General features: G+C 34.1%; 1 protein-coding gene across 4 annotated transcripts in view; it reads left to right on the top strand.

Annotated features, from left to right (window-relative positions):
* Positions 1 to 19,078, top strand: part of Klp10A (kinesin-like protein 10A) — a 469,762-nt gene that overhangs the window by 446,538 nt on the left and 4,146 nt on the right. For all 4 annotated transcript variants that reach the window (XM_090390589.1, XM_090390588.1, XM_090390590.1 and 1 more), the window contains one exon: positions 1,973 to 2,035. In XM_090390589.1, coding sequence (XP_090246715.1) covers positions 1,973 to 2,035 — 63 coding nt within the window. The remainder of the gene's footprint in view (positions 1 to 1,972; positions 2,036 to 19,078) is intronic.

Genomic DNA, 19,078 nt, shown 5'->3' with positions numbered 1-19,078 from the left:
TTGATGAGATTTATGCTTTTTAGAAATGTGACTGCCCAACGATTTCTTCATTCTCTTAACTGTTTGAACCTATAATCAAATTTACATTAGAGCTTGAAGAGGCGAACCATACATCTACCATTAACCATGCTGTTAAGTATCTAGAACTGTTCACCTGTACTATATTTAGAAGAAAAGTTTTATTCCAGACTTCTAAAGGATTTACAGAGATCACCGAATAAAAACCAAGGACTTGTATTAAGCAACATGTGGAAATCACTCATTAAATCTTTAAACATAATAGATTTCAACTTTGCTAATAGTTATTCACTAACAATTCCCTTGAGTCATTAACTGCAGATAACACATGCTACATGACTTCACCTTCATTTGTTAGCATTGATTTATTTCCTTTAACGATTTTTAGCATTTGACAACTCTGTTATTTATTTTTATATTTTTTATGCATATTAAGCCCTGATGAAGCGATCCATTTTTTTATGGGTGGATGAAACTAGTAGATTGTAGTTTCAATTTTAACAACTAATGAAACATCCTTGTAATTACTTCATGTTCTCTAGTCATGAAACATTTTCTCTTAAACAAGAATAGAAGTCAACTCTGGAGTACAAACACTCAATCTTGAAGTCACCAAGCTAGGAGAGATGAAAATTTAAAGCAGAATGAAGAATAAATGTTTCCACACCAATAAGAATTGCTTTAGTGATACATTCAGTATAATTTTTTTGTATTCAGAAGACTGAAAACAATAATCTAACCATGGAAATGAAGCACAAAAGTAATAAAGATCATTCTTTGTAACTTCTGTTTGAAGAATGGTTAGGGTTATCTGATATTCTGGTAGGCATTTGAGCAATTTGTGTAAGAGCACTGGTGATAGTCAGGGTCTCAGCATCTGTGAAATTGAATAAAGGAAAGCTTTTGGAGTTGCGAGCATTAAAATCTCCAAGGAAGATGACCTCGCTGTTACTAAAACTGGACTGGAGAAAATAACACGAGAAGAAAGAAAATCAAAAGTTAAGAATGGTTTGTAGCATAAGGAGAGCAACAGAGACAAGAAATTAAATGATGGAATAGAACAGATCAGTTTTTAGCTGAAGAGATCAAAAAGAGGAGATTCTAATTTGAAACTGATGTAGTATATCAGTGAAGATATAAACACAAATGCCACCTATGAGACAAAAAGATAGACATGCCAATCAAAAGAATGGTTTCTCAAGAAACCATTCTTTTGATTGACAACATTAAATATTACTCAGAATTGCTTTGGTATCTTCTAGTACCACAAAGACTATTTGAAGCTCAGCATTTACCTGAAAATTACCTCAAATTCCATTTTTTTCCTACTTGTAATCAGAATTATATTCTGAACTTAAAAATATTATTTAAATGTGCATTTATAATAAACAAGCATACTTAAATTATACCATATGTATGCTTATATAAGAATATAAGCATACACACTAGCACTGTGTGCTGATATCTGTTTATGCAGAAAAAGATGACATTAACACTCACAGACCATTATGATTTAGCTGCACAAACATTAATTACCTGAGTGCATTGACATTAGATTTGGATGACTGAAAATGTGATCATTACTGTCCACAGACAAAACCTGTTGTTCTTGCCATCAAAATTGTGGAACACAAGAAATTAAATTTACACTTGCATTCCAAAATTAGACTCCCAAAAACAAATGTACTAGTAAGTTGGTGCATCATATCTGTAAACAGAATTGACAAGCATAGTGCACCAACCTTAGCTGCTTTAGCATTATTTCTAAATAGTGTAGGTCTTAGATTTATAAAGTAGAAAGTAAAATGTATATTCATTTAAAAAAATAAAATAAATAAAAAAAAAATAATAATGTATATTCATTCTTTTGTGCTTGACTATTTTAATGATTTATGTAACCTATGTTTAAGCCATGTATTAACAAACTCAAGCTTACATTTTTTCTCTCTTTTAGCTTATGCACAGCAATTAGAAGACTTAATATCTGATAAGCTAGATGTGTTTGTAAAGTTTAAAGGTAAAAGGTTTTAAGATTCTCTGAAATGGAATTCTGCTCACTCCATAATATTTTTTTGAAATGCACACTTTTCTAACATACTATGTAAAGCTGTATGAAATTTGTTTGTTTTAGGTATACAAGCAGGATTGGTGTGTTTCTTTTTCTTCCTCCTTATCACAAAAAAAAAAAATCTTTGTTTTATGTATATGCTCTTCCTGCACATAAGAAGCTGCAGTACTTTTAGCTTGTTAGTACAATGTGTTGAAAGAAGTAAAAGACCAAAGGAATTTTTTTTCTTAAACAGCTGGGAATAGCAGCCCTAAGGAATCACTGTGGGAGGAAGGGTGAGAGGTAGATGATGAAAGGAATGAGGAGGAAAAAGTCTGTAGGTTTTGAAGTTGGACTACAAATGGATATAACTAACAGCTGTTTAAAGTGTGACTGCTACTGGTTGTATTCTCTCCCCCCCTCCCCCAACTACATTGCTTGTTTTAATGAGTTACAGTATGTTGTTATTCCATCCCTTCAAAATTACATCTTTTCTGTCTCAAAAGATTTAGGAACTTGTGTAAGCATCAGGAAGATTGCTGTTGAGGTTCCTATATAGTCTGATCCTGACATTTATATTTTATTGTGTCTAAACAGTAATTCAAAAGATGCAACTGTACTGTTATACAGAATGCATTATTGAGGGAGGGATTAATGATATTTAGCATAGACAGTTTATTGGTGTCAGCTTAAGTTAACATTTAAAAAATGAAAATGGAAGTCTTCGGACCAACAACAAATGACACCCGTTCTGTTTCATAATATAGAACCAAACAGCATTGTAAGATTACTCTTCAACCAACAGCAAGGCACTTACTATTAATGCTTTTGTTAAGCTTCTAGTGATGATGTTTGCTATTATGATATATGAAAGGCACTAGAAACTGACTCATCTACATTCATGTAATTGATAATTCCACACTTTTTTTTTTCTCAAACATGTTCTTCCCAACCCAGTTCTTTCACTTCTAATTCAATTTAAGAATTAACAATTAATTTACAGTTTGATCTTCAAGCCATTCACCATATCACTGAATGCAGTGGCATGTGTTAGTTAACACTGTGCTAGTAGGTTTGGAATCCCAAGGATAGGTTGACCTATTCTTGGGATTCCAGAGAGAGTTTTCCTACTCAGCAAATTCTTTCCTAATATCCCCATTATTATTATCAACAGACTTCCATAGAGTGAAGAGACTCATTGTGGGAGGTCCCACTCTCACACGCACAACTCATCGTATCTTGACTTAAATGCATTCATTGTGCCTACATTCACTACACTCCTAGGCAGTACATCCCAGTCACCCACCACTCTCCATTCAAAAAATTTACTCCTCACCCTCTTGCTCACATCCATCTTATACAGCTTTCAGGGATGGCCTCTCATTCTCCCCCTGTCTCCGGATATTCTATGAAAAATCTCATCTGCATTAATCTTGTAATTATCCCTTGCCAACTTATACTTCTCAACCATGTCTCCCCTCTTCCTTCTATCCACTAGGCTCTGTAATTAGCATCCTCTCAACCTATCCTCATATTCCACATTTCAGAGACTAGAAACCAACTTAGTCAATCATTGGACATTCAACGCATCATCATCATCCTTTTGAAACCTCACAACCAAAACTGTGAACAGTAATCCATATGCAGCCTGATCAGTCTTATACAATGGAATCAAAACATCCTACGGTGTTCTCTGCATCATTTCCATAATCTGCTGTGTCATCCTCACAATTTTAGCAAAATATCCATGAAATTTCAAGTCTCTATCCACCACAACTTCCATATCCTTCATCTCCTCCAAAATATTCTCACCAATCATATACTCTGCCCCCCCATCTTTGCTTCCCAAATTTTAAAAAAATTATATTTCGCAAAATTAAGCTGGTGTCTCCCACACATGCCAATTCAGACAGTCCATTTAGTTCCTCTTACAAAGCTACAACATCTGCTTTACTTCTCATAACTCTCCCCACCTTTGCATCATCTGCAAACAACTATATCACCATTTAAGCCATTTCCAATGTCATTTACAAAAAAATTAAATAACAATGGCTGCAAAACAGATCCTCGATGCACACCACTGGTGACTTTCCTCTTCTGTAATATCACCCTCATACACAACGTGTTGATACCTATCAGACAATCAGCCTCTAATCCAGTGAACTAATCTACTATCAAACCCATCTTTTCCAGTTTAACCAATTTGTCATGTGGTAATCTATCGAAAGCCTTTGCGAAATCTAAATATACTACTGTATATGCATCCCCCTTTTCCAAATTCATCATCTCGTTATAATAAGTAAACAAATTGATAAAACATGATCTTCCTTTAGCAAACCAATGCTGTCCATTAAAGAGAATTCTACTGCTGTCCACCCAGTCCTGAATCCTTAACTAGCTTCTCCAACACCTTGAAGGTAACTCCAGACAAGCAGATTGGCCTATAATTCAAAGCCTTAGTCTTATCACCTCCTTTATGAAGCAGAACAATTTTGCCATCTTTCCATTCCTTTGGAACCTGGGCTAATTTAAGCTCATGTTTAAAATGTATGTTAAAGCAGTTCTCCTCAAGACATGTAGTGATATGCCATCAAGTCCTATGACCTTGTTGACATCAAGTTTACTCAATTCCTCATATACCTCCTGCTCACTCACCATCAGTGGTTTCTCCCCCATTCCCACTGCTCTCAAGTTCTGCATTATGTTACAATCACAAGGATGGAATACTTTAATAAACTGCTCATTTAATACCTCTGGTAAACACTGAGGAGGATATGGTATTCTCCCATTATCATTGGCTAACATCCTCCCATAATCATTCTTCCTTCTACTGGCCATATATTGAAAAAACTCCCTAGGATTTCTTTTAGTGTCATTTGTTAACTCCTGAGTTTGCAATAATCACCTAGAGCTCTACTCCAATCATCTGGAATTTGATCCCCTGATGAGGCCTTCTGAATTATGCAGTGCAGCTGCTGTAAACCTTTTATACCTCCATATTTGACCATTTTTATGGTCAGATTTCTTCTACTCCAACTGCCTTTCCACATTTGAGGTTTTTGATGGCTTTTCTATCTCATGTATTGATATATTGATATTCTCCTGATTGCGTTTTTCTGGAGTGTTTTCTACTACCATTGTGTCACTACTTGTTTCATTTAGAAATCTTTCAAAGGATTTATTCCAGACATCTAGAATATCTTCTTCATGTCATGTTCATCATCTTTGATTCCTTTTATACTCTTTCATACTTTTCTTAACTTTTTCAATAATCTCCAGAATATTTAGCCACCTTCCTCATATTTATTTTCTGTGTTCTACCAAAATCTTCCCATGTGTTTTGTTGAACTAGTTTTACAATGTTTCGCTTTCTTACATTTTTTCTGTATTCCTTAAGAGCACAAGATTGACTTACTTGCCAGGAACTTTTGATTTGTTTTCTTCTCCTTCTTTCCCTTACCTTCCTGAGTCTGCCATGGATTTCTGATTTTTCTATCTTTATAGACAATCTCACCACATGCTTCTCTGGCTGAATCAGTCAATATTTTTTTCTAGATTTGCCACTGAATCTCCAAGGTTTGGTTCTTGTTTTGAAACTCTTTCATTTTTTCTTGAATGATGTTTGTGTGTTTGAGTCTACAGTTCACCTCTGAAAGCTGCTCAACTTTGATTCATTTTAAAACTTTCTTACACACACACTTCTTTTTTTTTTTTTTTTTTTCAATATCAGTTTTATCCTCTGTATACTCCCTTAATGCATAGCATTATACATGTCTGCAAGGAGATGTGCTTTGCATTTTGGGATACTAAGGCAAGTGATGAGAACTCGTACCACCTTTGCCACGAGTTGCCCCAGTCCTGAAAGTACTTCAGCCACAAACTTTGTTTGCTTACACTTGGATAAAGGATAAAACCAAATATATAATTAGTAGCATAGCCGAGTGAAAAAACTTCCATAGTCAATGAAACTTTTCATATTTCTTGCATCTCTCTCTCCATGTGAATTTGCCCACATTTTTATGTTGGAATATGGTGTCAGTAATAACTAGTCCATGCAGCCACTTGCCATTATTATAAGCTTTGTTCTTTTCTCCAAATTTTCCCAAAACATTTCTATATATCTAGTTATCATTTTCTATTCTGCTATTTAGATCTATAACAAGGACCAACTTTTTTTTTTTATTTTATTTATTTTTTTTTTTTTATGTGTCAGTTGCCTTCTGTTAAGGCTCATAAAATTTCTTCATTTCTTCCTTAGTAGAATCTTCTTTGGGGCCATAGGCACAAATAAGCTTCATTGTCTAGTTTCCCATTTTGATATTTTCCCATATCACTACTTGATATTGCCTGCCAATTAAGATTAGCCTTGTATTTAGTGTTGAATACTATAACTACTCTTTCTTTTCACTGATTGTTATTGCCTGGATATAACATTTTGTATTTGTTGCTTAGAAAGATCTTAGCAACATATAATCAGCACCTGTTTTTGTCTTTGTTACAGTCAGGCCTATTATTTCTATATGGTACTTATCTAATTCATTGCTAGTTCCATTACTTTGCATTGATTCCTCTTATATTGATAGTACCAATCTTGAATGTTGCTGATGTTAAGTTGGGATATGTTTCAGAATTTGTTCGTCTGACTTTATCTTGTTTGCCCTGTTCCCTGGCAAAAATAACAGCAGCCCTTGTTTAATTGGGCGATGCCTCAGCTGGCATGAAATTCTGATCCATATGACGATCATTTAAACAATGAATCTGAAGAACTATTTTGAACGGATGATAAAGAAAATTAATATGAAAATTGAGGTTAATAATTATTATTTGTTTTTTAAGACTTACATCTATTGTAATATTTAAATAAATTTATGTAACAAAAAATTAATCTGATTTGGTTAAAAACATTGTGTGTATTTTCTTATATAACAATGTATTGTAACTACGTAAATGTTCATCCAAGAAATTAAGTTCCCTTTTTATACTTGCCGTATAAGATGACCCATGATTTCAAAGGACTTTCTGTAGTATTTAAGAGTCATCTTATACGCCGACATATACGGTAGTTCCCTATCATTCTCACTAGATGATCATTAATATCTGTTTGGTGCATTTTAATTATTAGGTTCTTATTGTGGAATCCTGTCAGTGCTTTGCTCAAGTCCAAATCAAATCATAGCCATATGCTTGGTCTCTTGTCCTTATGACTGAATCATAAAGTAAGCATTTGTCATAACTGATCTCTTTAACAAAGCATTGTATTGTGCACAAGAACTGATTCCTGTCAAGTCCTAAACATGTTTTCTGTTGCTTCATCTGTAACACTATGAACACTCACTACTCTATAAAAATCCACTTCATGCTATGAACCATCCTAATGAGAATGATTCAAAAGGTTTTCTGTAGTATTTAAGAGTCATCTTATGTCCCGACATATACGGTGGTTCCCTATCATTCTCACTAGAAGATTATTAATATCTGTTTGATGCATTTTAATTATTAGGTTCTTATTGTGGAATCCTGTCAGTGCTTTGCTCAAGTCCAAATCAAATCATAGCCATATGCTTGGTCTCTTGTCCTTATGACTGAATCATAAAGTAAGCATTTGTCATAACTGATCTCTTTAACAAAGCATTGTATTGTGCACAAGAACTGATTCCTGTCAAGAATATCCTAAACACAAGTTTTCTGTTGCTTCATCTGTAACACTATGAACACTCACTACTCCATAAAAATCCTCTTCATGCTATGAACCATCCTAATGAGAACGGTTCATAGCACAAATGAAGATAATTCTTGATGTCCGTAGTAATTTTTTTTGTGACACCTGTGCGTGTGTGTGGGGGTGGGTGGGTGGGTTAAGATTTTTTGTATTGTATTATAATTTTATAATTTTTGTATTTTTATTCACTTTTTATATAATTCGGGAATCCCTAGAGACTGCACATGGAATTTTTACAAGCCACTTAGGCCTCCAGTAAGTGGGGTGGCAATCTCACTCCATGCAATAAAGTTCATCTCCCACCTTCCATGCCTACCATGGATTCACACTTGCAACCTATTGGTTGGAGGAGCAATTTCACTAGTATTTCTCGTGTGCCAAAAAAGGTTTTCCTGCATCCTTTTAAATAACCTTAGTTTTATATTGTTTGTTGTTACCAACATTAACACCTCCAAAGTCTTATCATTTTCCTTACAGATAACGTTATTTAAATCACTTACTCAAAAACTCTGGGCAAACCTACTTGAATAAGATTGTAGGGATTTAAACTACATGTATTCCACGACTGTTTTAACATGGAATATTGTCATAAATCTTAATACGAGCACTTAATCAGAATCTGTATCTAACATACAGTCAAGTAAAGAATTCTGCCTCTTAAATACCAATTTAGTAATCCAATTCATCCACTAAAAGCTAACTATTTTCACTGGTATTGTCCATCCCCAATTTGTTTTCAATATCAGGACACTTTTCTTATCATAAATTACTTTTCTTGAATTTATCAATTCTCTAGATCAGTGTTTCTCAACCTGTGGTCCGCAGTCAGACTTAAATTAATTAATTAAATATATATTTTTTAATTACCCAAACAAATTAAAATTGAATAAATAAGTAAAAATTATTGAAATCAAATGGAGACTTAAAAAAAAAAAAAACAATTAGCGTCAAAATGTTCAAATGCGGAAGTAATAAAAATATATTGTTGTTCATTTCACCCCTCTTTTATTACTCGTTATTCTGGCACTACAATAATTTGTAACGGCAGAATGACGAATAATAAGAGGGGTGAAGTGAACAACGATATCGTTTTATTGCTTCCACCTTCCCTTGCCATTTTGTCAGATTTCAAGTGAACATGTATTATTCACATTTCAACCAATTGCTTGTTGTTTATTGATTTTTATTACTGAAGGTTTTCCTCCTTCAACCAAGGCTCAATATACCTTCAGAAGTGCTAAATATTACTTGGACGAAGTGTGTCGTGAGTTAACCCCAGTATTTATATATTTGTATATTTTTTGGAAACATTTTTTAATAATGGGAAACTGGCTTAGAACTAGGACTTTGAAAAGAAGAGCAAATGAAACAGGTGATGCTAACCCTAATTTTGATACACATATTGTAAACGCGAGTAAATCTGATACTGTAAAAGTAGAAGAAACAAGCAGTTCAAAGAAAAAAATACAGTAGGAAATATAACAGTTCATATTTGGAATTCAGGTTTACTTTGGTGTGGAGATGAAAGTGAAGAGAAATCTCAAATGTGTTTTGTGTTATGAAGCATTGTCGAACGAGAGCATGAAACCTGCGAAACTCTGACGACATTTAGAAACTAAATATAGTGATGTAAGAAATAAGGAAATTGGAAAAAAAAAAAAGCCAATTTCAGCAACATTAAATCATGGGAAAGATGTAGTTTCACCCATGGGTTTGATTAATAGGAAGGCACAGAAAACATCTATCTCTTAAGTTTGCACATAGCAAAAATAGGGAAACCTGATTCTATCGAGGGAAAATTTGCTACTTCCAGCTATAAAAGATGTGGTAAAAACTATGTTTGGCAACAAGTTACTAAAAGATGTTGATTTGACTCCTCTTTCAATACACTGTAGGTCGCAGAATTAATGATATGGCAGGTGATGTAGAATCTTATTTAATCGAAAGAGTTAAGAAGAGCCCTTATTATGTGTTACAAATAAACGAGACTACTGATGTTACAAATGATGTGCAGTTAATATTCTATGTAAGATGTGCGCATGATAACAACATTCATGATGATATTCTGTTTCGTAGACCTTTGTCATCCTGAACAACTGGAGAAGAAATATTTCACACTCTTAATAATTGCATAATACACAAAGGGATCCAGTGGGGAAAATGCATGGGCTTCTGTTCGGATGGAGCTTGTGCCCTTACAGGCAGGCATGGTTGGGGGTTGTTTCTATGGTCAAGAAATGGCTGTAAAGCTAGTTGATTTTATTAAGGCTCGACCACTAAACAGCATGTTTTCAGTATTCTGCGATGAAATGGACAGTGAATATATAAAACTTTTGCTTCATTCTGAAATTCGCTGAATTTCCAGGGGCAAGTAAGGTACGAAGTTTTATTATTTATAAATGAATGTAATTCTAATTTTGCATCACTCCTTGTTGACGAAGCATGATTATCAACACTATCCTATCTTTCAGACATTTTTTTTGAAATTAAATGAACTAAATCTCTCCCTTCAGGGAAATTCTTTAACTGTTCTTGATGCCTACGACAAAATAAAGGCATTCGAGGAAAAAACAAACAAACTGGTGTTGTGCATTAGTTATGTAAAAGACAGATAATTTGTACCTTTTCTGACGTTGAAATCCTTTTTAGTGGAAAATGATATTTTTGTTGGTTCTGAGTTTCTCGAAAAGGTTTGTGACCACCTCAAAACTCTGAAACAGAATTTTGAAACATTTTCCAAATAACTTTTATAAGAAATTTCTGTGAGTTCGAGATCTATTTCAGGCGTCACAAGAACGACCTTTCGTTATCGAAAAAAGAACAGTTAATTGAGCTTTCAAGTGACAGTGGGCTTAAAATCCAATTCCGTGATCTTGGGTTGGCTCGATTCTGGATCTTGCCTTGGATCTTGGATCTAGAAGTGAATTTCCCGAATTATTTGAAGAAGCATTGAAAGTCGACATGTAGTTTTCTACAAGCTATCTTTGTGAGAAAGGATTTTCATCGCTCTAACTAAAAACAAAATACAGAAATCGTCTTAGAGTGTGTGTGTGTGTGTGTGTGTGTGTGTGTGTGTGTGTGTGTGTGTGTGTGCCGATCTTCGACTGAAGCTGACCAATATTGAACCAGATATCCAGCAACTCTGCAAAGGCTGAGAAGCTGAACCATCTGATTAAAAGTAAGTAGTAAACATAATTATATCATATTATTTATTACAGTTTCCGATTATTCTGGTTACTGGTTTTGGAATTAATCCATTTACAAAATCAGAAAGTGTGGATGGGGGACATTAATGGCTCTGGGATGTTCTGAGTGAAATTTTTGGGTATATGCAGGGGATGGTTTGGACAGGACAAGGGATGTCATCCATGATGAAATCCATGGATGTCAAGTTCGTATTCAGTATTATGATGAATGGAGTAAGTTAAGAACAACATTTTCCCTTCCTCTCACAGTGCACTTAGTGAATGGAACAGTTTACATGTCGCAGGTTGAATCAGAGGGTGCGTGAAGATAAAAGTTGTTGTGGGGCTAGCTTCATGTGTATGGGCAGATGAAAGGGGATAACATATAAAATATAAAAGTTGCTGTGGTAGATGAATGGAGATTACGGATAAAAGTCGTTGTGGGCAGATGAATGAAAGATCAGTTGGACGGCGCTGACATTCCCCATTCATTTGTCCATGGTACCAATTGTTGTGGTTGTGGAGTGGGTTTAATGACTGGGAAGATGAATGTGGATAACATATTAAATATAAAAGTTGCTGTTGGCAGATGATTGGGGATTGGTGTCAGCATGATGGTGCTGACATCCCCATTCATTTGCCCACAGCAAAGCGGAAACTGATAGCTTTATTTGTTTAATAAAAATTAAAACTCTGTTCAGTGATGATACACTTTTAATCGTTTACTTCCAACTTAGTTATGTTTCCATATGTATTAGTAAATGTTGGTAATCCCCACATACATTTAAAAAAAAGTACATAACTTAGTGGTCTGTATTATTGTTTTAGGCATTTTACTGGTCCTTGGGCTTAGAAAGGTTGAGAAACGCTGCTCTAGATGACTGAGCCAATGTAATGTCTCTCTTATCCCCTTCTCCAATTAAGTTTCTGCTATGAAACACTGCACATTTAACACGTTTGTGTCAGACACTGCCTGCGCTTTACCATATACAGGTATCCGTCGATTAACACGGTTAATTAATCCCTCTATGTTACTGCATATATCAAAATCGCGTTAATCAAATCTAATAATCAGTGGTAAAAATTACAATTCGTCCATAATCGGTTACTGTATTAATAATTCGTTTTATATGGTACTCTTTCAGGAAAGTTAAAAAATGAATGCAAAGTAAATGTTTAATAAATACTTGTAGCTACATTATTTACTGCAATTTTTTTATCCAAGAAAGTTATCAAAAGTTGTTTGAACAGATTTAGTTTTTTTCTTATCGGCATAAATTGTACAATAACAAGCAAAATGACTCTCCAGACCTCGGCAAATAAGCAATTAAACATAAAGAAAAAAACACTGCAAATATAATACATGATGGTACAAATTAAGTGGATATTGAATCCAACATTATTTCAAAGCTGAATATAGAAACTACAAGAGTTTCGTGCCGAATATATAGAAACTAAAAGTTTCGGCGGATGCAAGCATAAGCAGCCGTATGGGCAACTTGTAGTAAAGGTGGAGTAAGCTCCAGACCACTTTCCTTAGTATATTCCATAAATGTAAAGCACATCTCCTAGAGGACATGTATGATAAATAAGCCTTTGGCTCTCTATTTCAGTAATACATGATGGTTTATTTATTTTCAGTTACAATCTAGAAATTATTGAACAAAGAATAAAAAAAAAATAAACCATACTATACTGACATCAGAGGTCACGGTGTCTCTCAGATACAATTTACTGTCAAATATCACAAACCTTTACATAACGTGTTAAACCAAACTGACAGCAAAAAACAGTGCGGAATATCACTCGTAACATATGAACGCACAGCTACTCATGACTTCCAAGCTATACACTGATTTGTTTAAGAATATTTATATTAAACATTTTGCATGTATCTGTCAGATCAGCTGCGAGCTCCGCAGGATTAAAGGCGCGTTAATCAAAATTCTTGCCACGTATATCAAGAGATTGCTGCAATTAATTTTGGCATGTTAATCAAATCTCGCGTTAAGGGATACCTGTATATGGTAAAGAACTAGCTTTACCATATATATGTCACTTCCACATTGGACAGGTGCCTTTTCACAAAGCTTATATAAGCATTTTAGTTGCTACTTTTTTTGGTAGAACTTTGTGAACTGTCTTAATGATACCAAAAAACTCAAATGCAATTAGAACTGATTTCAAGTTTACACATACACAAAATATTTATTTGTTTTACATAAATGATGTGCTTTCTGAACCCAATGACTGCATTGTAAACAGTTGTTACTGTGTATTTTCTGCCACTGAAAATTTGAAAGAGGATAAAACAAATGTAGTTATTAGATTACTGTGTTTGGTCCTACAATAAAGATGTTTTGAATGCATACAGAATTGTACCTGTGGGGGATGGGGGGGGGGTTTCATTATGATGTGCCATTCCAGTTGTCTTTTAGTGTAATTAAAGACATCTGTTGCTGAATATAGTGCACTGTATTTAGTGATACAATAAAATTGCTTGTTTTTTCTTGAATCTATTGTCTGCTGGGGATAAAATAGGAACATTTCCATTCCAATCTTCTGAAAGAATAGATAGTGAGTAAAATTTGTCTATTTCGAAATGAAACAAATCCATCTACACCTTCTAATCAAAAAATTATAATAATCAAAGAAAATGTGTTGAATGATTTGCAATTCTAATGTATTGCATAGAAAATAATTATTACCAAATATGAATTAGCATAATCTAAATCTGTGTACTTTGTAAGATTATATGACCATGTCAACACATAAAAATATAATATAAATTATAAGAAAACTGTTATTCAAATTAAGTGGATATTGAATCCAACATTATTTCAAAGCCGAATAGAGAAACTACAAGAGTTTCATGCCGAATATAGAAACTATAAATGTTTCAACAGATCCAAGCGTAAGCAAATCTTTCATGACAGGAGCAGCTCATGGTAAAGGTGGAGTAAGCTCTGATCACTTTCCTTAGTACTTCCCATAATGTAAAGCACATAATGTATGATGCTATACATTATGGGGTTGGGAGTCACTCCCCAGACTGGTTTTGATCTTTGTTGAGGTCTCATCAGTGGATAAGTAGACCCAGATGTAAATACCCAGGATCTAGTTGTAATGTAATGTGATGTAAATACTGATCTGGGTCTACTTATCCACTGATAAGACCTCAACAAAAATCAAAACCGGTCTGGATAGTGACCCCCCCCCCCCCATAATGTATATCATACATGTCCGCAAGGAGATGTGCTTTACATTATGGGAAATACTAAGGAAAGTGATTGGAGCTTACTCCACCTTTACCACGAGCTTCCCCTGTCATGAAAGATTTGCTTATGCTTGGATCTGCAGAAACTTTTATAGTTTCTATATTCAGCACAAAACTCTTGTAGTTTTTCTATTCGGCTTTGAAATAATGTTGGATTCGATATCCACTTAATTTGAATAATTTTGCATCGCCAAAACTTTTGGCACTTTATTTCAGAAAACTGTTATCTGAAAACATTCACGAAATTAGAATAATTTTTTATGTGGTTCAAAATATTAGAATAATGCAAAAAATAAATGCACAGAAATTACAGTCAAAGGGAAACAACATGATAATTAGTACTTTGTTGCATCCCCCTTAGCTTTAATGACCATTCGAAAACAGTTGGGCATATTATTTACTTGCGGTTCAGTCATTTTTATCAAAACATGCCCATATGTCTGCACTCTAGAAACAAGTTCACTTTTGTCTCTTGGGGCAACTTCTTGAAGATGTTTCTTACATAATTCCCCAAAAATTCTCAAGGTGTTTAAATCTAGTCAGTGTGCTGGCCAAGGAATTACATTGATTTGCCTTTCTTTGAGCTATCTAGTAGCGCTCTTGGAAGTGTGACAAGAAGCTGAATCTTCTTGAAAAAGGAAATCACCATCACATAAATCTTCCGAACATGGTAACAAAGTGCTCAAGAATTTCTTGGTACACTTTGGAATTGACTCTTTTGTACACGATACACAGCCTATGGACCCCCCCCCTCTGCATTCATACAAGTCCATACCATGACAGGGGTTGCAAATTTCACCAAATATTTCATGCATTCTTTATCAAATGCTTCTTTCTGAAGGCACCACGTATCCCTTGACAATGGGACACATAAAACATACTTTCATCACTAAAAAGTACTTTTTTTTCCAGTCTTCTTCACCTGACAACAGTCTTTGCTTGCACCATCGCACTCTAGCTGCCTTTTGTTTGGAAATCGTAAGTGGCGCTGTCTTAGGTTGATTTAAAACCCAATTTGTGAAGTTGTCTCAATGTCATAGATTTAGACACATTCACACCTAGTTCTTTCCATCTCTTGTGAAAATACCTTACACTTCAGAAGCAGCTTTTCTTCACAATATTCTTCAATCTCCTCTCATCTCTTGATGTAGTTATTACCCTTTCGACTGCCATTGCAGCGATTATTTTGAAAACTCCAGTTATTAGAATACTGTGTGAATGCTCTACTCATGCTTGCTTGGAACATTTCAATTCCTTAGCTATAAACTGTTGAGTTTGGTTCTTCTTTGTGTAAAGCAGTGTTTCCCAACATGAGGCGTATGCCCCACAGGGGGGGGGGGGGCAATTAGAAAATGACGTTGCATTCGTCACCTCATCACTGATATACTCAAAAAACTCACCATTGTCGGCGATGAATTGTCAATGTTGCAACCCTGACTTTCCGAGAAAAAAAAGCTGACATCACTAGTACAGCAGTCAACATAAATACAGTATCAAGAAGAACTCTTAGAAAAGCAAAATGATGAGTCTATTAGAAATTTATTTAACATAAAAGGAACAATGGCATGGCTTTCTGACAGAAACGAAATACCGAAATTCAACTAGTTTTGAAAAAAAAATACTGTTCCCCTTCCCGTCATATTTAGTTGAATGTGGCTTTAGTGCTGTAAATGACTTGCTACTGAAAAAAAGAAATCATCTGGATATCACAAACCATGGGGATTTGAGATTGAAAATGACTAAATTGGTACCTCAAATAAAAACTCTTTGCAGCAGACATCAAGCTCAAGGATCTCATTAACTTGGATTTTATTTTCCTCAAGTTCAGTTTGATTTATGTTTTATAATATAGAAAGTGTAATATAAAATTTATATTCATTGAAGAAAGTCAAATTAAAAACAGTTTTACCTATGTTCTTTTTTTATTTAAAGTACATATTTATATTATACTTTTCAGAACTTGACTGGGGGGAGGGCATCAAAATCTTTGAAGCGTTGAGGTAGGGCATGATCCAAAAAACGTTGGGAAACGCTGGTGTAAAGACACCATACAAAACTTCTTAGCTTCCGACATGTCATCCGTTCTACCCATGTTTAACAAATGATTAACTGAAATCCATGCACAACTGATTTCTCACACACGTAAGTCAGTCCCACAGCTACTGAAATATATGCCATTTCTATGCTCTCCTCAAAGCCAATCAGAAAAGTTTGGAATATTCTAATATTTTGAACCATGTTAAAAATTATTCTAATTTTGTGAATGTTTTCAAATAACAGTTTTCTTATAATTTATATTACATTTCTATGTGTTTACATGGTTATAATCCACAAAGTCTGTAAATTTAAGTGATTCTAATTCATATTTGTTAATAATTATTTTCTTTGCAATAAATTAGAATTTCAAATCGTTCAACACATTTTCTTTGATTATTCAAATTTTTGGATTTGGAGGTGTATGTATTATAAGAGAACTGTATCTATTATTGATATGATAGACGAAATGCTGACAAAAAATGGGCAGGGACTGTAATGAACTCAGGATTCAAAAAAGGATGGATAATTATGATGATGATTGGAAGTTATTTATATATATATTACTATGAAAAAAAGTGTATATTAATCATCAGTGAATAAAAGAACATTCTTAACCAAGCAAAATAGAAATAAATATTTGTAACATGTACAACAAATTGTACAAGCTGATTTTTTGCCTCCATCAACCCACATGCATTCTTGCCACACCTGATCAGCATTATTAGTTCATTGGATGAGCCTCTCCCTATAGTTATACTGAGCTACCAATAGTACAAAGCTGCTATTTATTATTGGTTAGTTTGTTAGTTTATCTATATTTTGCAAACATCCCTCTCCTCATAAGTTTCTTTTTATTTTAATTATGCCCATTAATAATTCATGTCATTCTTGCATGGCTCATTAAGGATGGTTCACATATTTACACCTTTTAGTAATTCAAATATAGCAATGAAATATACTATTCTTCTTAATTATTGTTTTCTAATATCTAATATATCCTGAAATACCCCCCCCCCCAGCCATGTAGATTTGGTCACAATTGAAGAACTCATCATGATATGCTCTGTGTCTGCTAATATGCAAGCATGAAATTTTGGCAGGACAAAGTGTTTTCTCTCACCCTGTCAGGAGTTTAAGGTGGCAGCAAGAGATTTCCAATCATCCCAATGTAAAGTGTTAAGTGATGTTACATTATCTAATCTGATATGTGGATAATCTCTGAGTTCCTCCTCAAAGTTTATACTTAGTATACTGTACTATTCCTGATTTCACTTATGTTTGCACTGTTTATCTTAATTTACTTATTTCTAAGCAGTGTGCTTACAAATAAACCTAATATTACCATTGTCTTTTCTTTTTTTTTTTCACACTTCACACTGTTGGTTGGCATAACTACATGTGATATTGAAAACTTATTTTTCACTTCGTTAGACTATAATTAATTTAGTTTAATCCTTTATCCAAATGTGAGCAAACAAAGTTTGCACCTGAAAATATCTTCAGGACTGGGTTAAGGTAGTACAACACCGAGATAGGAGTGATGTTAGCTTGGTACACTTTTGCTATGAGTTGCCTTCCAGTGTTGTACTACCTTACCCCATTCCTGAAGATATTTTCAGGTGCAAACTTTGTTTGCTCACACTTGGATAAAGGATTAAACTAAATTTATTATACATGTGATAGTTACGCACAGTCAAAACCTTTGTGCCCTTATTTCTTCAGAGTTGATTGTTCCCATTTTTCCCCCATAGGTTTCCTACCCATGCCAAAGAAAATAAAATTAGATTTCACCATATAATTTATTTATTTATTTGTATGGTCAGATACAGCAAAATAGGGCTATTTACATCTATTACAAATCAAGTTTTAAATTGGACAACCATTGCACTGCTCCCTTTGTAACCTGATGTAATTCTGCTATTCTCCTCAGAAAATAGGAAATTGGACAAGACTCCACTATATGAGACATGGTTTGTGGAGCAAAGCATTCACAATATGGCTGATTGGCAATTTTTCATTTATGAAATAGATATTTACACCTTCCATGGCCCATCCTAATCCTGTTTAGGGAGGACCATTGTTTACATGGCATATCAAATCCTGGAGGCTCAGAACAGGGATCTTCAATAAGTGATCAATTAATGTTCTTAATTAATGATCAATTAACTGTCCCTCAGACCAAAAGGGAATATGCAATCTTAGTCAGGTTCATGACAGATTGTTTAGTTTATTTGAGATCAGTTGTAGGATCAGATTTGAGTTTTTTATATTTTTTCAAAGTTGCAGTCTGTCTTCTAAGATCCAATGGGGGAATACTTACTAGGACAGGAAGCCATGGTGAAGAAGTTGATTTCAGATCATTCAAGATAATATACAAGGTTTAGTTCACTTTATATCTATTAACTTGTCATGAATACTTCTATCCCAGACTAGACACCCTAAGTATGGAGGCTCTGTATTGCATCCCCAGTCAGTTTAGAGATAATATTGTTTCTAGTTTAGTTATTTCTGATTTCACTTATGTTTGCACTGTTTATCTTAATTAGATATTTCTAAGCAGTGTGCTTACAAATAAACCTAATATTACCATTGTCTTTTTTTTTTCCCAGTTATTGTACGCTTTTTGTAGGTGAGAGTTCTGTCTAGGGCGACTCGTAGATATTTGGGGTAATCTCCATGGTTTATTACTTTATTACAGAAATGAAGATTTAATGTGCACCATATTATAAGATACTACTTAACAATTTATTTATATAAAATCTTTTATGCATATATTAAAGAATGCAATTTAATTT

This window comes from Typopeltis vanoorti, chromosome 3, assembly GCF_054136105.1.
Source record: "Typopeltis vanoorti isolate ZY-2024b chromosome 3, IOZ_Tvanoo_1.0, whole genome shotgun sequence".
Classification (NCBI taxonomy): domain Eukaryota; kingdom Metazoa; phylum Arthropoda; class Arachnida; order Uropygi; family Thelyphonidae; genus Typopeltis; species Typopeltis vanoorti.
Note: the sequence above shows the minus strand (reverse complement) of the source record. Positions and strands in the feature narration are given on the sequence as shown.